Source organism: Conger conger, chromosome 15 (genome assembly GCF_963514075.1).
Source record: "Conger conger chromosome 15, fConCon1.1, whole genome shotgun sequence".
NCBI classification, from domain to species: Eukaryota; Metazoa; Chordata; class Actinopteri; order Anguilliformes; family Congridae; genus Conger; species Conger conger.
The window spans coordinates 22874726-22902186 of NC_083774.1; the positions used below are offsets into that span (position 1 = coordinate 22874726).

At 43.1% G+C, this 27461-nt stretch overlaps 3 protein-coding genes across 9 annotated transcripts in view; 1 reads left to right on the plus strand and 2 right to left on the minus strand.

The window, feature by feature from the left end:
* Positions 1 to 40: 40 nt before the first annotated feature.
* Positions 41 to 14971, minus strand: LOC133111677 (secretory carrier-associated membrane protein 2-like). Of its 2 annotated transcripts, XM_061222206.1 has the most exons (10): positions 14805 to 14971; positions 11208 to 11288; positions 10802 to 10891; positions 9549 to 9663; positions 6973 to 7101; positions 6000 to 6159; positions 5426 to 5527; positions 3974 to 4091; positions 3290 to 3309; positions 41 to 3200 (listed from the first exon to the last, which is right to left on the minus strand). In XM_061222206.1, exons 1-10 carry the CDS (start codon positions 14859 to 14861, stop codon positions 3125 to 3127), a joined length of 948 nt encoding a protein of 315 aa, XP_061078190.1. In that variant the 5' UTR covers positions 14862 to 14971; the 3' UTR covers positions 41 to 3124. The 2 variants fall into 2 exon arrangements, with proteins under 2 accessions (XP_061078190.1, XP_061078189.1); XM_061222205.1 differs by having other exon boundaries at positions 41 to 3309.
* Positions 14972 to 15055: 84 nt separating this feature from the next.
* Positions 15056 to 21796, plus strand: mpi (mannose phosphate isomerase). The gene is made up of 8 exons (XM_061221078.1): positions 15056 to 15577; positions 16251 to 16378; positions 17144 to 17344; positions 17455 to 17596; positions 18620 to 18799; positions 19010 to 19183; positions 19452 to 19660; positions 20218 to 21796. The coding sequence occupies exons 1-8, from the start codon at positions 15562 to 15564 to the stop codon at positions 20434 to 20436; spliced, it is 1269 nt and encodes a 422-aa protein (XP_061077062.1). The 5' UTR covers positions 15056 to 15561; the 3' UTR covers positions 20437 to 21796.
* A 1523-nt stretch (positions 21797 to 23319) lies between these two features.
* The window catches only part of LOC133110948 (unconventional myosin-IXAa-like), a 146352-nt gene continuing 142210 nt past the window's right edge, over positions 23320 to 27461 (minus strand). For all 6 annotated transcript variants that reach the window (XM_061221074.1, XM_061221075.1, XM_061221076.1 and 3 more), the window contains one exon: positions 23320 to 27456. In XM_061221074.1, coding sequence (XP_061077058.1) covers positions 26990 to 27456 — 467 coding nt within the window. In that variant the 3' untranslated portion in view covers positions 23320 to 26989. The remainder of the gene's footprint in view (positions 27457 to 27461) is intronic.

The window sequence follows — 27461 nt, forward strand, 5'->3', positions numbered from 1 at the left end:
TCGCGAGACACAACCCTCATCAAAAAAGACAACAAATGTATTTCACCAAAAACGTTTATTTCTTAGCCGTTACATTTACAATTGTATACATGACATTTAATAGAAAATCGTTTAAAAACAGACAATTTACAGCTCGAAAGGTGAAATACCAATATCCAAGTTTCACCCCGAAAAGACAACCAAGTCAATGTACACAACATTACATGTATCCATTCATAACTCCCATGAATTCCTGTCGAAATCAAGATGGCCAATTTAAATACCAATATTGAATGGAAAGTTCGAGTTGTGTTTGGGGAAAACCCCCTTGCAAAACAAATTATTATTTTGTGAAAGTATCAGTACATTGGAAAGTACATAACATAAAACAGAAGTGCATAGCCTAATTTAAAGAGTGCTCTTCCTTCCTTCATTTCCCCCAAGTATAATTTTCTTTTAAAGGCAGCACAGCAATCAATTAAATCATAGTAATGAATTTTAACAATCAACGCTTTGAGATTATGCGAGAATGTCTTGAGTCAAAACTACACCTAAAGTGATCATGTCACTTATGCGACTGAAAGATTACATTCAGATGTCAATGTTCATAACCTGGGATGAAAATTATGAAACCGTTCTGATCATTGCCCACTGATAGCACTAATGCCACAACCGACACTGTTAATTTATTCACATTATTCTATTCCAAGACATCACTATTTATTTTTAAGCATTCAAGGAGGCAAGCTAGGGGCAGTTGATTGATGGTACACCATGTGACACACCAACATGCAAGGAGCAAATGTAAGCTCTGCGGCATAGGATTTTGTCAACTGGAAAGCAAAAACACTCAACCATATTCAAATCTTAGTTTTCCAGGAATCTTTAGTTCAATAAATCAAGTCATATAATATATAATTACCCTGGAATGTGTTGGGGATGTATATATACACAATCCAACTGAAGAGAAGTCAATAATAAGGTAAAGAAAACACGGGTAAAAGCAGATCTTGGAAGGATGGTTTGAAAAACAGGAATTTTATAAAAAAAAGCTTGTTAATTACTGACTTTTATATTTAATGAGCAAGCAGTAAATATTTACTTAATTACCACTGATAATTGTCATCAGCACTGTGCAACTTCCCATCGCTATGATGATTTGACAGATTTTTTTCCAAAAGGAAATTTCGCAAAAACAAAGCATTTCAGAACTTAAACATTTGTTAGTTTTATTTGACCTAAAATCACTTGCTTTTAATGAGGCTTAGTGTACCTAAAAACTTTCTATATTACCAATATTATTTCCCTTAGGAATATTTATTGAAATTGAGATATGTTCCAAATCAAAAAGTACCAATTGACATTCAAAATATTTCTAAAGGCTGTTACAAAATCAAGTAAATATCAACTCTGCACAAAATAATGAAATTCATACAAGTAAAGCAGATAAGTTTCAATCCACAAGTAAGGCCAGAATCTCTCATGCACCCATGCCAACAGTACTGGAATCGAGGATTATATTCAGAGTCAGCCTGGCCATTAGGCCCTTGCGTGGTCAAGCGGCCCCAAGTGGTGTTTTTATTTTAAATTTTTATTATTGAATATTTTGGGGCCCATTTTCAAGATATCGCCAAGGGCACCACAGACTCTCGAGCTGACACTGAATTTAATCTGTAAGTAAAGTATTCAATGTACATAACCGATTTGCTCCCCATACATAGAAAAACTTCCATATACATTCAATATGCAGTATTTTGTGATGGTGCAACAGCAAGTTAAAAACAGTGAGCTCAGCAAATATTTAACTTTTGAATTGAAAGTCTAATATAAATTAAGTAGCTCATGGAGTGGTATAAATACATTTACAATTAGGTCAAATGTGGATATAATGGATCTTATCCAGGTCACCTAGATTTTTCAAAAGGACATCAGGCCCTCCAAACGAATCACTGTACACCCACCGAGAAAATGTACTCGGATGAAATTGATTATATCACACCCTTAATCTATATTAATTTCTCTTGAAAAGGCACTAAACCCCTCAAACAAATTTATACAGTCAAAGCAAAGCTTGATTTATTTGATCATCCAGTTCTACTGGCTTTGTCTTTACTCCACTTGTGAATTTTTTTTTTGTTCTATACATTAACATGCAATTGACTAAGATAACAGGCTTGGTTATCTTACCGTTACTCGTGTTGGTTTTTGATAGACAGTTCATCATGCACCCCCCCCCCTTCTCCCCTCCCCCCCTCCCAGCAGATATCTTACAGACTTGGTTAGGATTTCCTGCTCCTAATACCAAAGCTGGTAGACTTAAGAGTTACAATAGAGAGACAGGCTCTCATGTTCCCGCCACTACAGCCGTGCAGTGCAGCTGCCAGGCCCATAACCCAAAGAGAAAATATACCGATTGCCCCGGTTCAAACCCACAGATGATCTTGAAGTCCATCAAAAGAGTATCGAGATCCCAATAGCACAGACATAAAACAGGTTTAAAAAGAATGCCAAAGATGCCCAAATTCACACCATGGACTATCACAAATAGAGAAAATATATTAACCATTTGCAAAGAGGGTGGCCCATCAATTCACTTGTAACTGTGTGATCTGATATTGGAAAATAAAAAGGGTAACATGCATTCAGAGCAGGTTGTAAACACTTTCTATTCTTTACCAATATCAACGTCTTTCAAGCTAAATAGTCTCCTTTTTATAACACTCACTGTCAAAACTCAGTTCCATTTCCAACGTAACTTAAAGACTAGTTACTGAGGAGAGAAATGTTGGAATATTGCCAAAGGAAAATACAAAGGAGGGGGGGGAAAAGAATAAACATAAACCTTCATTTCCTCTATATTACATAATTAAGATAAAAATGAAAACTTCAAAAATAAACACACCCTCAGGGTACTGTACCTGCACTTACTGCAGCCCATTGCAACCAGCTTACAGAAAAGGTATTTTCACCGCTTCAGGTTCAGTGCCTCTGCCAATTAATTGACCACAGCTCTTATTTATTGATTTACTTTTAAACTCAAACCTGGTCAAAGTGACTGGAGCGCTGCTCAGTGATGAACAGACTGGAGATCCAGGATGGCGCATGGTCACGAGGGAGGGAAAGAGTGATCAGTCAAATGCGGGGGTCAGGGTTGGAGGAATTGGGGGGGGGGTGGTGGTTTCTCTAGTTCCTCTGGAAAGCTCCTTGGGCCGCGGAGGAGGCGGCGCCAGCCGCGGCATTCTGGAAGTTTCTGTTAGTGACGACACCCTGAGAGAACTCCTGCTGAGCCTTCTGGAAGCTGGCGCCTGTCCGGCGGTACTTGGAGTGTACCTAAGGGGGGCAGCATTCGCACGATTAAGGCTACTCCCCGCTCAGAAGTGCCCATTGAGCCAGGCCAGAACATAAACACCATGAACACCAGTGACCGTGTGCTTTCAATCAGCAACTGCTATCAAATGATTAAAAATATTTGCATTCCACAACATAAAGACTGGGCCAAATCAGTAAGTGTGGATTAGAAAATGGCAGCTCCAATGACTCTGCGGTTTGCTCTGCCACCCCTTGCCAACATTAAGCCGGAACAGACCTGCACTGTGCTGTTTACTTTGCTATGCTGTACAACGGAAGCAGAAACTGTGCTCCAAATAAAGAACCAAATGGATATTAGTGTCAAACGTTAAAAAAACAATACAAGAACTTGCAGTCATTTGGGGAAATGATGCAATAAATTAAATGTAAAAAAAAAATAAAAGCAAGGTCACGTGACAAAACTGACACCCCACAACCCGAACAATTAATTCTGGTCAGGTCTGAATGTGAAATGTCAATAAAATGTTTACTTAAAAGGGATTAACAGCTACACACTGACCATCTCATTGTTCACCTAATAATAGATCCTCATCCCAAAAAACATTTATAAAACCGACCAGGAAACATATTAGCAATCCAGTGATATAAATGCAACATGGTTCCTTTAAGGAGGTCATGTACATACCATCTTGAGCAAGATGACGGATAGTACGGCACAGATTGTGAAGAGGCCAGCCACCACCATCATGACCACGGCGACAGCAATGTTTGTTGGGATCAGTGCGACTGCAGCTATCCAGCCACTGGAACAACAGACGGTGGAAATGAGTTTTTAATGCTTCCCAAGTGTGCATTCTGAAATAAGGACTGATGTTGAGGGGAAAATGACATTTCGGAGACTAATAATTCAGGCAGGACAGAAGTTCACATTTACAGACAGATTAGCATTTCTTGACTCAAAATTCATGCTGATGGCCAACGTTGGAGAACAGCACAATTATGTATGTATACATGTGTGAGAACAGAAGCATGCCAGCCCTACTGGAGTGACTGAGGGGACAACCCCTATACAAGACCAATGTGATTGCATGACCACTCTCATTGTGAAGCTGAATTTCTATTCTACACTTTAGTACATTTTTATTTGTATCTTTTTCCCCCTCGACTTCTTGTGGATGACAATTATGAAACAAAATGGTCTGAAGCACTACACAGCAACACATTCAAATAAAAACGTAAAAATAAAGAACAGTAGCTCATTAATTTTCAGCGCGTGGTTCACTGCAGTTGTCGGATTGTTGGGTGTGACTGACTACGTGACTCCACTGAAGCGGGACTCCATTTTGTTTCCAGGTGAGATCACATCGAGTAAAAACAGGTAGAGGACAGAAGCAAGTTAGTGGAGCAGAACAGAGTGGCTGACACTTACAGAGAAGCCGCCAGGAAACAGAGCACAGCAGCAGATTAGGCGGCAGGAATCTGTCAAAGAGATGGCAATAGGAGAGGAGAACCAGGAGAGAGCCCGCGCCCAAGCACGCACACACACACTGACACACAGGAAGGAAAGCATACTCACTGGAAGCAACCGGTGCAAACACACACAAAGCCACAAACTAATATGAATTTACATGCACATACACACACACTCGGGTGTACACATTGACACGCCTGCCAGCACACGCACACGCACGCACGCGCACGCGCACACGCACACGCACAGGCACACGCACACGCACACGCACACGCACACGCACACGCACACACACACACACACGAAGGAAAGCATACTCACTGGAAGCAGTACTGGTGCAAACACACACAAAGCCACAAACTAATATGAATTTACATGCACACACACACTCGGGTGTACACATTGACACGCCTGCATGCACACGCACACGCACACACACACAAACGCAGAAGTATTGGGTCAGTTCTGTGAAACTAATTGTTTTTTCCTCTGTAAATTGGTTTCAAATTAATGACTGAGGCAAAATTCACAATGTCTGCAATTATTTCATGTGACTTTTTTTAAGCTGACAACTGAAATATTTTACAACAACGCGCTTACACAGATGCAATGACGTGCAAATATGCCCTAAGCGTTAACCATGTCACCTTGCCCCTGAGGTCCTACCTGTTTCCCCACTTTGGGATGCCCACGCTCTGGATGATGAACACCACCACTTGGATGAAAAAGACGAAGAAGAAGAAGAAGAAATTGAAGGAACTGTCAGACCTAGAAGGCAAATGAGAGAATGACGCGATCACTCCAAGCCCAATGAACATGAGGTGTAATGCCCATGGCTATATGTGACACGAGTTGGTGGTCCTAAGTAAAAAATAAATAAATTAAATGAGAATAATAATAATCATTCTGATATTATTTTCCATAGACAACAGCAGAACAGTGCTCTTAGAGAACATTTGGACACCACAGGGCAATATATACATCTTATTAACTTAAGAAATACAGTATGCCTAACCACTAGATTTAGTTCAGTGTGATACGATACAAGCAAAATATAAAAAACAGCCTTTTGCACTTTAACTGGTATACACTAGTGTATGTTGAAAAAAATACATTTTGTACAATTGTGACATTTACTTTTGACACTAAATGAACAGTTCATAGTTCATCATCATAGTTGGTATAAGACAGGATTAAAGTGCAGTTCAGAGATTGCGAAAGTAACTTGGGGAAAGCTTACTTGAACGCTTTGTAGACAGGTCTGTACCAACACATGAATGAGCAGGGGGTGAACAGGATGAACCACAAGATGGACAGGCCAAAGTCCGTCCCATAAGATGAAGCCACGGTGAAAAGGGCCAGGCAAGCCAGGACATTCAGGAACAGGGTCACACATTCCACTGAAAGAGCACCGAAAGAGACTTTCATTGGATACATTACATTACATTAATGGCATTTGGCAGACACTCTTATCCAGAGCGACGCACAACAAAGTGCATACCCATAACCAGGGATAAGTGCGCTGAAAGACCCTAGAGGGAAGTACAATTTCAACTGCTACCTGTACAACAAAGATAAGGACCAGGGCCTTTTTTTTTCTCTTTTTTTTCTTTTTTTTAACGAACAAATAAACAAACAACAAAGCAAAAGTGACCAAACTGAACTATACGCATCCCTATAGAGGTAACACATCTCCCAAACTGACATTTCCTTGTGGAAGTATTACTTTACAAGTGTGGCCGTCTTATCTGAATGATATTTCAGTTTCATGGCTCAACAGCAATGTTCCCAGTTAACCCACATTGAGTGCTTTGTCATGATTATTGATAATGTGCAGTTTAGCCAATACACTGCCTGGACACACTCATGGCTGGTATTCATTGTAAAATGTAGAAAAAACCCATTCTAAAATGGTTCACCCACTGGTGTTGATGGTGCAGTTGGTAATGGTAGTAACCAATGGTGCATGAAATGCTTGCTGTCATTAGTCAAGTAGTCCCATTTAAAATAAAAAATAAATAATAAAATTGATACGAGATAAGTTCGCTAGTTGCTTGAGTACATAGATCAGCAGTGAGAACAGAAGTCATACCGGCTACCAGTAGCACCCTTACTGATATCAGTAAACCGTTACACCATTAACATGAATACCACACAGGCAACAGTTGGTCAGATACCACTACAAAGACATTCCCTATGTAAGGTGCACTTACACATCCATAGGTAGTACATCATCTTGGAAACCTTCTGGTACTCGAGGGGGATTTCTTCAGTGAAGTCCTGGTAGAAGCAAGGCTTAATCGGAAAGCTCTTTGGAAGTGGAGGCCAATTATTTTCTTTTCCTAAAAAAATAAATAAAGCAGTCAATAGATTTTAATATGAACACATTTGATTTTCCAGTGAAATGTTTTTACAACCGCATCATTCACAGTAAATGTCTTCATAGGCTACCACAAATTTTGCATCGGTCTTTTCTTTCTTTCCGAAATGTGTTTTCTGGATTTTAAACTAGTGTAGACACATAGACATTTAAAGTCGGGACAATAAATTTGATACGGCACATGCAAGACAAAAACAATAACACAACATGAGGGAAAAGAAACAGCCGATCCCACCGCTGTTCGGCATATGCAAAGAAAGTTCCTACATCTGTTCCAATGCATCTGATCCTCTCCAGGTTTAGGGATGAAAAAGGGAACAAATGTGGCTGAAATGGAAGCTCAATAATTTCCAATTTGTGTAAAGAAATGTAAGACCAGTATTGACCAGTATAGCAATGGGCAAGACCAAAAGATGTGCAGCCTTGCGGGACCCTGGCAGCATCGATCACAGACAGGGTCCACATCCTCACGTATTTGGCAAACAGTATTGACGGGCATCGGTTCCAGATCACACATTTGTCAACTGACCAGCCCCACTGTGATTGGCCATTTGCAAGCCTGTCTGTGAAGCTGCACGTGAAGTGCGTCACATCGGTGTGAGCCAGACTAGCAGACTGAGGCTGACATCATGGGTTCTGTCTGTGCACTCCCAAATCACCAGCGGAGGTTATGGCAAGTAATACTGATAAAGTACAACTGGGCCAAGTTGAAGAGAAAAATGGGGGGGGGGGGGGGGGGAATATGAAAAAAAATAGCCAGGAGCATCAATGCTCAGAAACACATACTTTTTTACATTATGCGGGAGCACAGTTCTCCAGAGCCATCTCACCAGGAGAAATGTAATTGACCAAACTTTTAAAGGTCTTGTCTCGAAAAAAACAGGGCATTACAGCAGATATGAACACATTTTCGGGTGAACATTTCCTTTAATAACAAGCTGATATACAAAGCGTGTTTCTCTAGCCGCTGGCTGTGAACAGTTAGGAGGCCACCGAGGAAGGAAGCTGAAGCACAAACAGAAGCATGTGACACAGGGAGCATTCTTCTGATTAAACGCATTGTTTCTCCCGTTCTGTTATCTGTGCACGATGCAGACCACAGATTTACACAGTCACATTGTAAGAGACTCGCTCTTCTACCACAAAGACACCATTGAGGTAAAGCTCTGGGACGTTAACTCTTGGAGGGCTCTCTCTCTCTCTCTCACCACACCGTTTGTCTGCAGAAATAACCTGTTCCTATTATTCCCCAAATTCCCCTCTGTCACGCGGTGAATGCGCTTTGGGTGAAATCGGAGCTTGCCACGCAGATGATTCGCACGCAAAGCAAAATGACCACCGGGTGAAAAATGAAACTGATGAGATGCTGCTGATGGGTTTAAATTTGTTTTTGGTGGCTTCTGTTCTCTGAACTATACAGGAAGGAAAGAGTGGTGGCTGCTGTTCAGTAGTCATACTAAACTAGCCCTAACCCCACTGCCCGTCTCTGCTCAGTAGTCATACTAAACTAGCCCTAACCCCACTGCCCCCGTCTCTGCTCAGTAGTCATACTAAACTAGCCCTAACCCCACTGCCCGTCTCTGCTCAGTAGTCATACTAAACTAGCCCTAACCCCACTGCCCGTCTCTGCTCAGTAGTCATACTAAACTAGCCCTAACCCCACTGTCCGTCTCTGCTCAGTAGTCATACTAAACTAGCCCTGACCCCACTGCCCGTCTCTGTTCAGTAGTCATACTAAACTAGCCCTAACCCCACTGCCCGTCTCTGCTCAGTAGTCATACTAAACTAGCCCTAACCCCACTGCCCCCGTCTCTGCTCAGTAGTCATACTAAACTAGCCCTAACCCCACTGCCCGTCTCTGCTCAGTAGTCATACTAAACTAGCCCTAACCCCACTGCCCGTCTCTGCTCAGTAGTCATACTAAACTAGCCCTAACCCCACTGCCCGTCTCTGCTCAGTAGTCATACTAAACTAGCCCTGACCCCACTGCCCGTCTCTGCTCAGTAGTCATAATAAACTAGCCCTGACCCCACTGCCCCTGACTCTGATCAGTAGGGCGGCCCCAGGTTAGTTCATTAAAACCCGGGATGGGAAACTCCAGTCCAAGAGGGCGAATGTATATGCAGGATTTTGCTGCCACCAGTTACCCTGCCTCAATCAGCCAATTAGCCATATGCACCATGACCGATTTACTCATAAATTAAGACCACAATAAAATGCTACAAGATACAGCGGTTTATATCATGGAATGTGGCTATAAACGACAGACCATGTAAATGATTGATCCCTGATTTAAACTGTTGATTTCGCCTAACACGCGGTCACACTATCCACTGAAAACGACTGGTGAAATCATGCGGAGGGTCAGGCTTGTCTCCTCAGTGGAGGTGGGGGTTAGCGGGGGCTCACCTGTGGCCGCTCCCCTGCTCTGAAGTTCGCGCTCTTTGCGGTCCAGCTCAGCGGCCTTCTTCTCCAGCTCCTCCTGCTGCTTCAGCAGGTTGGCCTGAGCAGCGGCGGCTGTGGCCTGGGGGGGGGGAGGGGGACAGGGGGCATCACACACCACCAACACTACCGACTAACCACCCCTGCCCATATATCACCATACAATAACCACACTATACTGTACACTTAAACTTTAAACACAGCCGCCGATGCCAGCCGCACACATAGCCACTCATCACACTACTTAATATGGAGCTACTGAACTTGACTGATTTTAGCTTTAGCTGCGTGGGGATCTCATCTCACGGCAGATTTAGATGGCATAACAGAACAAATGTGTTACTCTCATGTGCTTTTTTTTTTACTTATATAACTGAAAGTAGTTAAATTTTGGTTTCAAGAGTGACCTCCAGGCCCTGACCCTCCTTGGAGACAGTTTTCAGTTTCTGAATAAACAGCTGAAACACGTATACAATGACAGAGCTGTAACAGGAACTCACTGCATGTTCAGTGGTACTCAGCCACGCCTCAGACGTCACTACCAGGAACATTCACAGTCATAAATTCATAAGCCACCCCAGAGCCAGGATCATAAATTCTTTATCTTACACCTGGATTAAGCTTCCATAAATAGTGCATGAGGAGTATTAAAACATACTTTAACCCCAGGTTAAAATGCAAACACATGAGCAGCCTCTTAAAATCCATAAAAATCAAAACAGCAGTAAACACAAAATGAGTTTCTTGCTGTTTGTTTTAATTAGTTTAACTTCCTATTCCACCATCATAATTGATTGCTATATGATTCAGGTCCACGTCATCCTTGTCTGACGAAAATGTTTAGTGGTGTACTGCACCATTCGTCTACTTACAAAAGTGTTGTATAATCACCAACACAGTGACAGCTAAAGAGTAATTTAACCAAATATTCTGATTAGATATGGGGGACATACATAGTGGTTAATGAGATTAAACTATTTGTTAGGGTTTCAAGACTTTAAGCCTTTACTGACTGCCTATTTTGCTTATTTTGTGTTCTACTTGTACATTTGACACGCGTTGCCCATTCAATTGTATTTCTCTTGATTTTATAATGCTTTTTCAAAGTAAGATGGTGCTTTGGCCACACGCTGTGTTCCTCTACCACGTTAATAACCTCGTCAAAGACGAGTCTAACAGAATCACTGAATCGATATGAAGGGATTTGGAGCATCACAGACCTGTGGACTGGGCTCCACTGATGGCTGCAGCACAGCAGGCTGGGAGGAGGGCGTGGTGGTAGCAGGAATTGTGGTTACGTCATGGAGGTCCTGACCAGCAAACACAGGCAAAGGCAGGTTAACATGAGAGGAATTTCATTAAGCATCGCGTAGAAATACCCTTTCATCGGCCCATTTGTTAAGGTACCCAATACACAACCCCCGAGTGTATTGGATACCTCATATGAAAGATGCAACATCTACACCTGAGGTAGGCGCTTACACAAAAGGAATTCATTGAAAATAAAGTTGTAAAAGATAGCTTTGTTGACATAGATCAAAAGACATCTTTGCCTAAGCATTAACTAAGCTAGCTTAAACAGACTGCTGGAGGTGAGGAAGAACGAGGCCGGGCGGATGATCTTACCCCTGTGTTGGTGTCAGAGAAGGGATTGAATTCCTCAACATGGTCTACGCCTGTGCTGGTTACTTGGGTCACTGCAGGATCCTGTAACACACATTACGCACAATATTACATAATAATAATACTAAGACTAATGCTTAAAGGATTAATAACTGTCACAGAATGCTTGTCATAATAACACGGCTACCGTTCATGAGCACTCCAAAATAATCACCATCTACAGGGATAGACATTGCACACCCAATGCATAGAGACTTCTGTAAACATTTGTATTGGTTAAACCTGCGATGTATTGGGTATGACGTGTCCATCCCTGTGGTTAATCACTATAGCAGGTCCCTGGATTTGTTTACTATAGTGACCAGGCACAAAGCAGAATTCTTAAATGTGATGATTGTTCTCACACACAAGGTCAAATAAAAAGACATTTGATCCTGCTGCATTCACTGGCAGCCAGTGTTCTTTGATGGGGGGAGGGGGGTGGGTGGGCTTGAATAGGAACTAGTTATTCTACAAATGAGGCAATCTGCTATTTTCATTTGTTAAAATCACGGGATATATTAAACAAGATGTGGTGGCTAAAGTTCACACCACAAGGGTATGACCATATGAAGGAAAGCACTTCCTTCTTGAGATGGCCTTATCGCATTTGATCATTATATTCCTTGGATGACACACCCGTAACCATTCATGCCTTCTGGACCCACAGCAGACTTTAGCAACCGATTATATATTTAATCCGTACATTCCAAAACCTGGAGGTATCTGTGGACAGACAGGGGTTGACTACTGTATAAGCAAAAAAAAAAACCCAGAACAATTAAAGTGCAAAAGCTCAGTCTGTAGACTAGGACCGGGAAAGGGAACACTTGGTCAGTGTGTTCAGAGTCAATAAAGTCAAACACAGTACTGCACGTTAGAGAGAGATAACATTTCCACCCAATTGCACAATCATATGGCTATGGCATATTGTGGCTAAGCTAATGTTGTTACATATTTAGCCACAGTTTTGAAACGTCTTTGCAAAAAGACTTACTTCGGGAAGGATGTTTCATCAGTGACACTACTCCACTATGGATAGCCAGTATGAGAGTGGTGCAATCCATGTAAGCCTGTTTTTTGCAACACCTTTATATCCAGGATACAGGCACCTAGAGGGGGACAGTCCCTCACTTATGTATTTCACAGCTACAGCGAAGAACACACTAAAGCTCACTGTGAGCATTAGGCAACAACGGCCTGCAGCCAGCGACGGGGGCTCAGAACTACATCAGTGCAGTCCTTGAAGGTGTGGATTAACATAGGTCAGTCAAGGATTTCCCCAACAGATTTTGCCTCCTTAGTACTGGGGCCCTGAGTCATTGTATTTGACGCATGCACACCCTGCTAGTAACACAATCTGAAAGATTAAGTCAATTAAACCAAGCCTTCTGCACAAATAGTGATTTTCATTAAAACATTAAAGGCCGACATATTTTTAGTGTTTTTGAGATCTTTAATATCATCCACAAGCTTTCGGTTTGTGTTCCATACAGATTAAATTTTGGTCGAAGTATGCATATTTTAGGATGACACTGCTATTTTTCCAAGCTGTTTGTAAAACAATTTCCCACGTGACATGAAGTTTGTTTCTCCATAATTATTGGAAGACGTTGCTAAATATAAACTTGAGCCTACGTAAAGAGCCCCTTTGAGACTGAGCCAAAAGCCATTGGACACATTTTGAGGAGCGTGCTGATCTTCTCAATTAGATAGTTATTGGTTAGTTATTTGTTGCACAATCCTTCTCCCTCTCCTTCACCATTTTAATTTCTCCACTTAAACGACACTTTCACTACTGTCCATGTTAACACAGAGAACTGACCACAGCAGGCAGAGGGGGAGGGGTTGGGGACAAAAAACCTACATCACTGCTCTTTGTGAACATTTGGAGGGTGTTTTAGATATTAATAGACATGAAATATTAATTTTAAATATTGAATATATTAAATATTAATATTAAAATCAGGAAGATAAACGCTGATGTGTGAGGGCATTTAAAGAGAGAGTTCTGTATTAGCTCAATATCCCCGTGCAATAGTGGCAGAGTACATTTTCCCCTTTCATTGACTTTGGAAGTGGATTATATGGGGAGCAAAGCAATGTAATTTCTGCTACTTTCAGAACAAGGTCGTTCACCTCCGGTCTACATGACAAACATATGTCATGGAAGTCAGAAGAACGTGCAATGTGCTACAGACAGTGAAGTGACTCCTACAATCAAAACAAGCGTGTGACTGGATGCCTTGGCTAGGGCCTGGGAGTTTCTCAATGAGCCAAAAAATCTGCTCTGCTGTGCAGATAGCAAGGGCCATGGGATGACACCATCAGCAGACCAACATAGACTCCATCATACATGCACCAAATGTTTTTGATGACAGTTTATTTTAAACTGCATACATTAAAAATATTAGAGACCAACATTGCCATCTTTACATTTTAAAAATATTAGCTTTCTATATTTATCTATGGCTTGAAGATAAATGTTGGGACTGTACCGTATTTTCTCTCAAAGTGTACCAGTCCCACAGTCGACACTGACTCAGAAGAATAGCCAACTGCTGCAGGCACGACTAATTTGCAGCAGCATGAGAAAATTAGCACAGCCAATTGGAAGAAGGCCCGAGAGCCATGAAGTCAGGTGCTCCAGCATAACACGAAAATTAGATTAGCCAAGTGGAAAAGTCATCTTAATCTTTGCATAGCACACTCATGTATAGGATTCATGTGCAGAGATATGCAGGAAGACACTGCCTTGGGTGTGTGTGTGTGTGGGGGCGGTACTTTCTCAATTAAAACTTGAAAAAAATACCTAGTAGTTGAAGCTACAGTCGTGATGATCTGGAGTCAGATCTGGACAGAAACCCAATGGTAACGGCACTGGACGCAATTCAAAATGAACGATTGTGTTGTACAATCGTTGGCCTATTTTGTTAATAGCGACTGCCATCGTGCCATTTCTTCTCAATAGAACACTTACACGGGGAAGAAAATGATCCCAGTTCAACTGCTAAGTTCCTATAGCAGACATCACAAAGCAAATGATTGCTATGGTTCGGGGTATTCAGTTAGAAAACGAGCTAGGCAGTTTACGCGATAGTCACTGCTGCATTGATCAATATTAACGAACAAACAATAAGTTTGGATCCCTGCCGTGTGAACTAAGCGTGAGAACGTGAGCCAGCTACACTAGGTACAACAGGTTAGCAATGTGCATTTCATGTGATACTAGTTAGATAGCCAGCCAGTAGTTATAAAATGCATTTTCATACAAATACTAGCAACAGCTTTGGTGGAAACTTGAAAAGTTGATCTGTGTTTCAATTCCTAGCATGCAATTTACAAAGCCATTTTTGCGCCTGAAAGCCAGAAATCTCACTCAATCCTCCTATTAGGCCGAATATGACTGGCTAGCGAACTCTCAATCATACCACGTAGCTATAGGAATGTCATCTGGGCCCAACCCAGCAACTAACCTAACAGGTTTGTGGCGTTTTCCGAACAACGTTTAGGTTTTACGAACCCTTTATCAAGTTTTTATTTTAAATGAGAAGATCTCACCTGGAAAGGATTGACCTCCACCGGGTCAACAAAGGGATTGTTGACAAATGCAGACATTTTGAACGAGCTGTCTTCCCTCCCGAAGATAAACAATAATTTCGAACTTTCCCTTGGGTGGGTTTCTGTCTCTCCCTTTCGACTAACTTCCTTAAAACGCTCCAAGTGCGCAGGCGTCCGGCGTATGACGAGTCACGCTCAATGTGACGAACATGCAAAATTACCTTCGCTTCCAGCAGCCTCTTGTTCAAAGCTTGTAAACGTGGAGGAACAATTATGCAGTTTTCACAGCTTTGCCTTTTGTTGGCGCAATTTATCCTTGCTCGTATATGTTTTTTGTTAATATCCATCACCACAATTTACCCTTCAATTTCTTTTACTGGTAGTCCAATTTTGACACACCTGTCAAATTGATATATTGTATTACTAATCTGCCACAGTATAGCATTAGTAGTATTTTACCATTCCCACTTATTACAGATGTACTATTTAATTGACCTGTTTTTTTGTGTGATTTGCCTGGTTAATGTGTTTGGATTTGGGGTATTGTGGTTATTGTGTGAAATGTAACCAGTTGCAACATGTTCATACTTAATCGAGGGAGTGGAAACATGAGTCGTTATATAGCTATTAAATAATTAATAATATTTTTAGTGAAATGCTTTCAGTGATCGCAGTCTATGGTTGATTTCGGCAAACACACCTGAAAAGCGATTTTTATGAGTGACGTCATTAAGACCGTAATCCCGAAGCTGCGACCATGGAGGAAGTGAGAGGTCAGGCCGGTGATGTATAACGTTACTGTACAATAATTCGTAATTTAGCAAACAAACTGGTTATAATGTAATGTCAACGCCATAGGGTATATTACGATTATCACAAGCATGTGCCTGAAACGAAAAACAAATGGAAATTGCGATTCTATATTAACGATGAAACAAGCTAGCTAGCTGGTTAGCTAGGTACACATCTCCAGCCTGCTGTTTAGAGCGAATTGCTTGATCTGACAGATCACGGCCGTTCGCTCTTGAGTTGAGGCGAATTGACATTCAAATGTAGTGTAGCCATTAAACACGTTTTCTCCTCCAACGTTGCATACCAAGGTACAGGTTCGACCAGCTGCGGTAGTTCCGAAATTGTCATCGCAGATTTGGCAAGCAAAACCGGGTTGAATGACCAACAAGGGAAACTCTCAAACTGCATCCGTTATTGTAACTAGTTAGCTAGCTTTGACATTGCTACCGAACTCATGGAAAATACGATGTCGATTTATTTGATGGAATATCAATGGTATTTTTAAGCGACACAGTTCAAATAGATCCTGTAGCCTCCTGTGGTTTATCTTTGGCTTTAGTATGTATTTCTGTCATCTAGTTTAGGACACGGTAGTCGATTATTCGAAAAATGTACATGCTCCATTTGTTTGTATTTATTATTATTTTTCTGCAGTATTCCCACTGTCATGTGTGGTTCAAAAATATGCTTGGGGAAAAGTGGGGCTCAACAGTGAAGTAGCCAAACTTGTTCTTGGAGGGGATCCGCAAGCAGTAATCGAAAATGACCAACCGTACGCCGAGGTGAGATATTTTGGTGGCTAAAGGTGGGCTAAAGTCCTGGGGAAAATACATATTTAATCACACAAAACATGTATTTTCATTGTTATGATAGGCTCAGTATGACATTTTATAGATCATGACAAATGCCAGAAATGTATGCACTACAGTTCATATTGAAAATGTAAAAACAATTTTAATTGTATTGTTCAATTATGTGCATGTGAGTTTATATTGAACCCGAGCTCCTCTGCAATTTTGGAAGGATGTGTGTTAGGTTCTGATACACATCACGGGTTATTCTTTTTATAGAAAACTTTATTGAGACCTCAGTATAATATTTCAGGAGTCAGTGCCCCCTGTCTGTTCTCTTATAAGGTTAAGGAATTGATACAGCATTAATTATCCTTCTGAAGTGAAGGGTTATCCTTCCATAACCTAAGAATAAAAATACAAACTTAAGGATTAAAGGCTGGGTTATGGGCCTACACCATTGGGCAACCGTGGCTGGTTGCAAAGACATTCAGTTTATACTATGAGCTATTGTCATTGTATAACTGTTGACTCTGTTTATGAAGGTTTTGAGATTTCATTAGAATGACAGAATATAGAACTGCCTTCATTTTATTTCCCCAAGCACGGTTGGCTGTATTTTTCAGCATTGGGATGTGGTCTGTCAGCCAGTTTGTTTAATAAAGGAACATATGGAGTAGCCATTCACAGCCTGTTAAATTTGGATATGATCTAATTTTGCTGTTCATCCAGTAATTAAACACTGGTCTTTCTCAGCTGTGGATGGGTGCTCACCCCAAAGGAGATGCTCTCATCAAAGACAATAGGATATCACAGCGGACACTGGGCCAGTGGATCGCAGATTGTCCAGGATGCTTGGGGTCAAAGGTCAAAGACACCTTCCAAGGACAGCTGCCCTTCCTGTTCAAGGTCCTATCAGTAAACAATGCACTTTCAATTCAGGCTCATCCTAACAGGGTAAGCTGGGAAACCAAGAAATGGCATAACTAATGACTGATAACAGATTGCAAGATGTCATCATTTGTAATCTTGCTTGCTGATGGTATGTTGCTGATGGTTGTCCTCAGGAGTTGGCAGCCAGGCTACACGCTCAGTTTCCTGAGCACTACCCTGACAGTAACCACAAGCCAGAGATGGCCATTGCCCTGACTCCCTTTGAAGGCCTCTGTGGCTTCCGACCTGTGGAAGAGATCATAGGGTTTCTGAAATGTGAGTGTGTTCTATTACAAATTTAATATCTGACCACTGTGTCTACCAATATGTATTTTAACGTACAGTGCATGTATGTGTAGTATGCTGTAGGATTATTTTAGGTCTCCTGTAAATCTGTGGCTAGAATGAGGACGAAAGCCGGTGTTTTTTTTTTTATGGAATTGGCATTTTGATGCGAGTAAATTGTTCCACTGGTTCATCCACTCATGTAGGACCTTAGATAGGAACCTTAACCTTAACATCGGCAGCATAGGGCTGTTGGCCCATGTTAAGCAAATTCATGTAGCATTTTGCAGCCATTAAAGCAGAGTCATTGAGGGAGTGGCTGTTGACTGAACAAAAGCCACCTGAAACCATTCTTTCCAGAGGTATTTGTAGCTGAAAAGAATTATGAGCGGAGTTAAATCAGCACAAACTTAATTCACTCATTTAATATCAGGTACTAAGACTAGTCCTCTCAATCACGCACTGCATCTGCTTAATCTTTTCATAGTAAATATGGTGGTTTGGAGCACTGTCAATATGAAAGCCCACTGCTGGGTGTTGTCAGGCAGTGTGCTTGGCCTGTGCTGTCAGGCAGTGTGCTTGGCCTGTGTTGTCAGGCGGTGTGCTTGGCCTGTGTTGTCAGGCAGTGTGCTTGGCCTGTGTTGTCAGGCAGTGTGCTTGGCCTGTGCTGTCTTGGTGTGCTTGGCCTGTGTTGTCAGGCAGTGTGCTTGGCCTGTGTTGTCAGGCGGTGTGCTTGGCCTGTGTTGTCAGGCAGTGTGCTTGGCCTGTGTTGTCAGGCAGTGTGCTTGGCCTGTGTTGTCAGGCAGTGTGCTTGGCCTGTGTTGTCAGGCAGTGTGCTTGGCCTGTGCTGTCTTGGTGTGCTTGGCCTGTGTTGTCAGGCAGTGTGCTTGGCCTGTGTTGTCAGGCAGTGTGCTTGACCTGTGTTGTCAGGCAGTGTGCTTGACCTGTGTTGTCAGGCAGTGTGCTCGGCCTGTGCCGTCCCGGGTCCCTAACCTCTACGTTTGCGCATGGCAGCCGTGCCGGAGTTCCACGCCCTGGTGGGCAACGAGGCGGCGGAGGAGCTGCAGAGCAGCACAGGAGACGCGGTGCGCCAGTCCCTCGCCCTCAAAAAGTGCTTCACCAGGATGATGAACTGCGAGAAGAAAGTGTTTGTGGACCAGCTCAACATGCTGGTGAAGAGAGTGTCGGAGGAAGGTGAGCACTGCACCGAGCGTTAAGTGTGTCAAGTGTATCATGCTTTTTGTTTTCTCACTGTAAAGGTTAAAGTTATAATAAAAAATATGAGTTAAAAGTTATAATTCTCCCACTGAATAAAAAAAAGTTTCAGAAACATGAACAAAATAAACTATAGAATAGGCTTGTCCCTATTGTTCTAGTGTGTTCATTAGACATGATTTTTAACAGGGGCTGCGGGGAAGGACACGTCAAGCAGTAACGGCGAACTGTTGCTACGGCTACACTCACAGTTCCCTGGTGACATCGGGTGCTTCTCCATCTACTTCTTGAACCGAGTGATACTTCAGCCGGGGGAGGCCATGTTCCTGGGCGCCAATGAACCACATGCATACCTGTCTGGAGGTTAGAGGTCAACATCTCAGAAGCAGATATTTCCTAGAAACTGCAGGAATGCACATTAATGAACCGGTTTAGCCTTCTGACATCGCTCTTTGAAATCATCATTGTACTGGGGGTTGCACTGCTCTTCCTGTTATTGTATGCTAGCGGATGGTCTGATGTATAGTGTTACACCAATATAAATATATACAACAGACTTATGAAGAGATTATATGCATAATGGTGAAAGATGCGTATTGATGCTACATTCTCTCCTCTGCTTGCTGTGCAGACTGCATTGAATGCATGGCGTGCTCGGACAACACTGTGCGTGCGGGCCTGACCCCCAAGTTCATCGATGTCAGCACGCTATGCGAGATGCTCAGCTACAGCCCCGCCCCGGCTAGCTCCAAAATCTTCCCCTCTATCCAGGACCCAGCAGACCCCTACGTCTTCCTGTACGACCCCCCCGTACCCGACTTCACGGTCATGAGGATACAGGTGTTACATCTTCTCTACTCAGTTATAACCAGTATATATATATATATATATATATATATATATATATATATATATATATATATATGGCAAGAATTATTTGTGTGTGCACAATGCAGTGTGCTTGCCAGTCCCATCTTAGACCAGTTTTTGCTCTGGTTTAATCAGTTTCTTTAGCCTTCTGTATGCCTAGCTTCTGTTAAAATGTCCCTCTCTCTGAACAGATGGTTGAGCATCTCTCTCGCTCACTCTGTGCAGGGGTCTGGATCGTGTGAATGGAGCTCGCTCTGTTCCCTTTGTCTCCGTATGGGGGCCAGTGTCAGACCTGTGTCAAATCTGTTATTGTTTTGGATTAAAATAATTTTCTGCACTTTACTGAGCTTGTCTGGTGTATTGGAACCAATGAAATCCTCTCAAAAAGCGCGAACCCCTCTCGGTTGGCTCAATTGGACCAGGCAAGATCAACGGAGCACAGAAAAGTATTTGAATCCAAAGCGATGACACCCAGGCCTGGCCAGTGTTCACGGCACACGCTCCCTCTCCCCCTGTGTGTGACTCAGGTGCCAGGCTCGGTGAAGCAGTACACGGTCTCTCCGGTGGACTGTGCCGGGATCCTGCTGGTGGTGCAGGGGGAGGCTGCCGCCTCCTCGGCTGGCTCCCTGTCCGACATGGCCCTGACGCGGGGCTCCGTGCTCTTCATCTCCGCCAACGAGAGCGTGGTCCTGCACGTCACCTCTCCCGCCGGCATGACGCTGTTCCGGGCCTGCTGCCTCTTATAGCGCCCCCCACTGGCCCCCTTCTCAAAGCAACCCCTCTGTCCGGAACCCAGGAGGCCCCTGGCTTCAGATCAGCAGGGATCGCCCAAGGCCAGGTGACCTGGGCTTTTAAACATCACAGTGTGGTCATTATAGTGTGGATTCCACATGCGTTACACAATTATATATTACACAGACATGTACACACACATACATACATACACACACACACACACCCACACCGTGTGGTCATTATAGTGTGGATTACAGGTGTTACACAATTATGTTTTACACAGATAAGTACATACACACTCACACACATACACCACACCACTGTGTGGTCACTACACATGCGTTACACAATTATATATTACACAGACACATACACACACTCATATCCACAGACAGTGTGAAGTGTGCAGTTCAGTGTGAATTTGCTGTGATTCATCCTGTCCTTTGGGTTACCTTTGCTCGGGATAGCGTTATGTTTAGCACAAAAACAGTATTCTTACATTTTCTTAGTATAGCATTGTTCCTCATACATTTTCTCTGTAAAGGTACTTAAAATAAGCGATTTCTGACTGACCAGCATTTCATCTCTACCCACCTGGGCTGGGGGTAAATACATTTGCATTCACTGTAAAGGAATGAAAGAAAAATTCTGCCTGATAATGACTTGCGGAAACACCAAGATAAGTGCTCACTGCTGCATTATTTATGCTTTGCCCAGTGTGTGCCTGTGCATGCTGACACACACTGATATCAAACTGCCATAGGGAATGAACTGTTCCATACAGTATGCTGTAAATACATAAAAGTATTTTTGATTTGAACTACAATGAAATGTACAGATAAATTAAGTACTTCCTTCAATTTAATTTACCTTGTTGAATTAAGGTATTCACTTGGGTTTATTTATGCTTTGTTAAATGTTACCCTCAGCTCCAAGGCACATAGAAGAGTGCATAAACACTGGTTATTGAATCCATCATACTGTGTCTGTTTAGTTCAGAAGTAAATATTACACAATACTGAATGAATTTACCCATTTAATGTTACTGAATTTTCCACCATGTGTCGATACATTACTTTGAGGTAATTTGCACTATAGACCTGAGGATACGTTATCATTTCATAATCAGTTAGTTGAGCTCAATGCACGAGAGACTTGATGTCCGTTGTCTTGATAAAATCCCCTCAGGTCAGATTAATGGCATTTAACCATGCGAGAATGTGTTTGTCTGCACAGGTACGGAATAAGGAAATGCACTGTTGGAATGAGTCTGCATTTTTGAGTATAGCATGGGTTTGTGAAGAGAGCATCTGTGATGTGATGTAATGTAATGTAATGTAATGAATCCAAATAAACATGCGGTTAGTAATACGAATGGTTTTGATTGAGTCTCATAAGCAATACAGCTCGGTCTGTGTTTCTGCATGCAGTCGAGATGATGGAGAGGAGTTTCCATGTGTCTGCTACATTAAAGCTTCACTAGTAAACTGACCTGATGGTACTCTGACATTGAGGATGTTTATCTCATTAAGCAGGGAGAGGTAAGAATTTACTGTTCTTACCTCTCTATTTATTTATTCACTTTTAAAGACAAGCTGTAATCAAAAATTTCCTCAATTTAGTCTTTAATTCTTCATAACCGTACGAGCCGGTCTTAAAGTCTTATAGTCCAAAATAAGATCAAATGTCTATCAATTTTCCCTTCCCATCCAATCAATATCCTTATATGCAGCAGTGCATATTCTTACCCCCAGAGCCACAGGCTACAGCTCTGCTTCTCCTGTCAAATAGACTCCCCTGCTCTCCAAATATTCTCTGAAAGTCTTCAAGAAACATGCATTTTGTAGGGGGCGACAGTGAATACAGCAGACTGGTACTGCCCTGTCCTGTTCCAGTCTGACTCATGGTGCCACATCAGTGTGTTACCTCTGATCAGAGGGCCTGGATGCTCAGCCATGTCCATACTCCCCCTCTCCTCTCACAGGTGGCAGCGTCAGCCTTCAACCAGTAACACACACACAAGACAACAGAAATGCACTCATACCATTTGCTTGGCTATACTTTAAATTGTTGATAAATTCTGTTTTGGAATTAATTAATATTAATGGGATTAATAAGAACCGATCACTTTCTAGCTGGAAGAAAAATGTGTTGAAAATGCGTCAATTGTTTTTTTAGGATTTTAGGATAAACGTTGGTTTTAGAATGGATACTAATTGACCACTCTCTCAAGCTGAAAGAGCACTTACTCTATAGATAAAATACTTATATAAGGGAGAGAGGCGGATGCTTAAAGAAATTGCAAGTAGCACTTGTTTAGTGAAATGAACATTGCATCATAAATTCAGAGGTATAAGCGATTTTAGTATCAGGTATCTAATTTCTAGAGCCTACAATTCTGTAAGAGTACAGTTAGTTTAGTGCTGTACATGCTGTACGTATTCATCCTGAACCTCATGTTCTCATGCCTTTCTCTGCCCACCACTAGCTCGGATCAAAGTAGGGTGTGTTCCCATTTTCCCTCTTGCTCTTATCCATCAACTAAATCATAAAGATTTGATGAGCTGAGGCATTATACAGGTCAAAAATGGCAAACACTGAAAAGGTCCTGAAAGCTGAAGTGATGGTCCTGGAGAATAACGCAAGCTGTCAAAATGGAAAAACTAATGCAGACTATTGCACTTCCCAATGACTGATGGAGAGCAGACTAAGTACAGACATGATGCCCTTTAATGTCAGTAAAGCTACTGTAAGCAGTGAAACACTTAACTATTACTTTACTAAACTATTACAAACGTAGTTAAATCGTAAAACCCAATTTCAATTCTGTGCAATGAAAAAGAAGAAAAAAAAATCCAATCAAAGATCAATAAGATATGACGCTCTTCTCTAAATTTTGTTCCAGGTTTGCTTTTTAATAAGCGGATGATTATTTGTTCATAAACTTGTTTTTACAGCCATAGACATATATTTTTTTAGGTTTTTCATTTTTTTAAGAAATATTACACAAATTGCACTTTATACATACGACTGTGTCCAGAACAGCGCACACTGAAATACAAAGCTCAAATCAGATTGGGTCATTCTGCACAATCTTACAGGCGATGTGGCCAGTTAAAACAAAAAACATGATTACTAATACATACGTATACATATACATATATGTATATGTATACATATACATACATATAGCATACACAGGATAATATATCCTTTTTTACAAGAGGTACATATTCAAATTTACACTCCTTAGCATAATCATAAATTACTATATATAAAATAGCAGAGCATGCCTTTTCCAGTGATTAGTACATTCACTTTTGCAGGATGCCAAGAACAATGACAAACCTTTGGGAACCAATGCCAGCTTTCATTAGGCAGGTAGGAGGTGTTTAACTAATTTTGGGCGGATTATTGGTCACCCTCCGGGCCCCTCCCCCACACCAGCAGGGGGGGGAACGGGGTGGCTGCAGACAGCACTTACAGTGGAGCGGGGAGGAGCAGACCGCCCCACCCTCCTCACACTGCAACGAGCGAGTCTACAGCGTTGTAGCCTGAGACCACAGGAACAACGATAACAACAAAAACAGTACAGTTTGACTGGTCTTTACGTAGAGCGGAGTGTAATCCATGCTGCAGTCAGGGTGTGATTGACAGATGTGAGCCACAAGCAGCAAGCAGGTGTTTCATATAAAACTGTGTGACTAAGGCTTCCACTGCCCCCCAGAGATTACCATGGATGAAAATGCCAAGAAGTCAAGACCCCCCCCCACCCCTCTTAAGCAGGGTCCATTTAAATTCAAAATGCAGGACAACAATATACTGTTAGCATTATATAGAGGATATATATTGGTCTATGCCGTGAACTGCTGTTTTATTACATACAAGCCAGAATTGTTACCTTTTCACCCTATATCTCGACCTACTGTGGGATATAATGAAACTAAGGTGAAGAATGTGTTTGTAGAAGTTTTAATGTGTCATTGAGTCAAATGTCCCAAAGGGTCCTGGTTGATTTCTCCAACAGACTGTGATAGTGCATAAATCACGTGTAGCCATGTCAGGGAAACGTAGAAAAGCTTTGGTTTATCCCAACGGTGGTAATCCCACACAACCAAATGGCCCCTTTATACGTGTCAGAACGAATGTTTCAATGACATATATTTCACAATATGTGCTCAACAGACTTCTCAGGCTGTTACGTATTTTACAGGGAACATGAAAAAATATTTCAAAGAAACATAAAGAGCTTTGTTCACTCTACATCAGTGATGCTAGCTGAATTTGACATTTATATGCAGATATTTTACCTGCATACTTTGGTGTTTCACATAAACAGTTGCTGTACCAGAAATGGTGTACATATGCGAATGTTGCCGAATACACCCAAAAGCATTCTAATTTGGTGTGTGCCACTATGTACCTGATGTAGTTTCCTTTAAAATTAAATTTGGCTCACTGCGGCTGATTGTGGGATTGTTTTTGCTTAGCTTAAACTTGAATTCAGCAAAACAGACACGTGCTGCACAGTTATTTTCTGCACTGCTCTGGAGGGCCAGAGGAGGGGCCAGGGACAGAGAGAGTGCCCCTGAACCAGAGGGACATGCTGTGGGTGTAAGCCTCCTAAATATACACACAGACCTGCTCCATGGGTTTAAATTCAGCCCGTGGCACTGAAAACCTTGACACTTGTCCCACGAGAATTTTCTTTGCTTCTAAATACATCTGAGAAGGCCAACTTTCAAAACTGGTCCAAAAGTGATTGACAGTTTTGCTAGGCTTGGCTGTGGCTTCAACAGCTGGGTTTCTCCCCAAAACCTCTGAACCCTGTCTCAGCTCTGCTCAGAAGAGGGCAAAGGGCACGAGGAACAGGTGTGGAGGGCAGAGCACCTGGAGTTTGGCGATGCTAAATGCTACCCCACCAATTAGCAACCGAATTCAACAAGCTGCACCTTCTGTTCACACGATAATGCTCTGCGGACACTGAGGCCCACAAGTAGAGTTAGCCCACATTCCACTTTAAGGACACAATAAAACAATGGCGACGGCCCAGGTGCCAGCCTAGCTTAAATACTTGTGCTTTCTTCAGAAATGCACACTGTACACTCCCACGGGAGACACCTAGTTAGCCACTCTGGACAGCCAGCCAAACCGGGCCCCTCGTGAACATCATCACTTCATAAAAAAAGCTGCCCCAGGCCACTTCTTCAGGGGGGTTTGGATTATTTAGCATCAGGAAATAGGGGTTGGGCAGCACCTGGTCGCCGACAGCTATGGCTGGATTGTGGACTCTCCTTCTGGCCTGGCAGGAATACGCAGACGGTCAAAGCTCGAATGAGCCAGCCGTCAAGGACTACTGACCGCCCCATGTCCAGAACCACATCCCTCCCCCAGGGAGAGGGGCCGTCATTAGCACTAAACTGCTACAACCTTACAAATAATAACAATAACAATGATAACTGTGACAATGATAATCAGACTAATAATAATAATAATAATAATAATAATAATAATAATAATAAAGAGACATAAAAGAAATTCAAGTCCTTGTTTGGTTACTTTTAGTTTAACACTGATTTCTCACAGAAAGAATGGGTTTCGGAGAAACACATATCCACACAAGGGCGTGGGGGAAAAGGCATTTGGTTAACTACGTGCATTACCTTACATTTAGTATGGCGGTCAGACGGTGAGTGTTACATAATGACAACGGTTACTTAGCTGGGGTCACCCTGGCTGTGAGATGCCAGCTAAGCTGGTCCCTTTCATGGCCATATTTTCGTCAAAAAAGCAGCACAAACTCTGTGCACACAAAGTGGTTTTTCACAAAAAAACAAAACAAAACAAAAAAGAGCAAAAAACACACATGACCAGAAGCCAACCCCACACATTTCTCGACAAAATACTCTTGACTAGTGACAGATATAAATATTTGACTTTAACTACCCAACAGTCACTGGTGTCCTGGCTTTATACACTTCTTATAGTCCTTAATATATTTATATAGCTTTATATATTCCACATTATTAAAATCTATTAAGTTGGGGGATAGAAAACAAACATAAAAACATAAACCAAAGCTGTAATTATGGAGCATGCTGCCGCACTGGTCTGTTATGTTCTGTAAACCTCAAAGCAGCCAGTCCATTAAGCTTCAGTTCATGGAGTTTGAACAGCTGGCGGATCTGGCGGCCGCCTCCCTCTCTCCCATTGGCTGGAGCCGCAGGCCCCGTCAGCTGCTGGGCGTCTCTCGCTCCAGGCGGGTCGCCCCCCAGCATCCGTCTTCCCTTTTCTCCGCCTTCGGGCCGCGCCTCCCCCGTGGGCCGCCCCCCTGAACCCCCCCGGCAGGACGGGGAGCTCGGCCGCCGAAGTCCGGGCGGGGCCCCTTCCCTCAGACCCTCCGGCTGGGTCTCCACCGCTCCGAGCGCACGTGGACGGGGATGGGAAAAGCGGTGAGGTAGCCCCGCCCCTTCTTGGCACAGGGGCGGGGCAGGAGGGGGCTGGAGGCGGGACGTGGCGTGGCGGGGGGGAGGAGCGTGCGGGATGGGGTGCCGGCTCTCCCTCTCACACCATGAACTCGTTGCTGCCGTACAGCACCAGCTGCTTGGGCGAGCTGAAGTCGGGCTCCCTCTTGCGGCCGCTGGCCTCGGGGGGGTCGCGGGGCCGCTGGGGCGAGCTCTTGGTGGCCTTCAGCTTCTGCCGGCCCTTCTCCGGGTTGTAGGTCCCGCGGCTGCTGTACTGGGCCCGGTCCTCGGGCTCCGGCTCCGGCCCGTCCTGGCTGTCGCCGAGCGTGCCGGACCGGTACGGGCCCGCGGAGGGAGAGTTTGAGCGGTACCGGAAGCGGCGGGCGGCCGTGCCGGATGGCAGGTAGGAGGCGGAAGAGGCGGAGGGCAGGTAGGAGGCGGAGGACACGGAGGAGACGGTGGAGACCGAGTCCACGGAGTCCAGGGAGTCCGGCTGCCTCCTCAGGGTGCGTCTGCTCTTCCCCTCCGACCGCTTGGGCCGAGCGGCAGCCTGCGCCGGCGCTCTCTCTGAA

Bases quoted from the DNA above. Each gene is read 5' to 3' on its own strand.
- LOC133111677 (XM_061222205.1), bottom strand. From the start codon at position 14,861: ATGTCTGCATTTGTCAACAATCCCTTTGTTGACCCGGTGGAGGTCAAT. The intron at 10,892-11,207 runs GTAAGATCATCC...TTTGCTGGTCAG, and splicing joins TCTCTGACACCAACACAGGG to GACCTCCATGACGTAACCAC. The intron at 9,664-10,801 runs GTCTGTGATGCT...CCCCCCCCCCAG, and splicing joins CAGTGGAGCCCAGTCCACAG to GCCACAGCCGCCGCTGCTCA.
- mpi (XM_061221078.1), top strand. The intron at 17,597-18,619 runs GTGAGTGTGTTC...TGCGCATGGCAG, and splicing joins GATCATAGGGTTTCTGAAAT to CCGTGCCGGAGTTCCACGCC. The intron at 19,661-20,217 runs GTGTTACATCTT...TGTGTGACTCAG, and splicing joins TCACGGTCATGAGGATACAG to GTGCCAGGCTCGGTGAAGCA.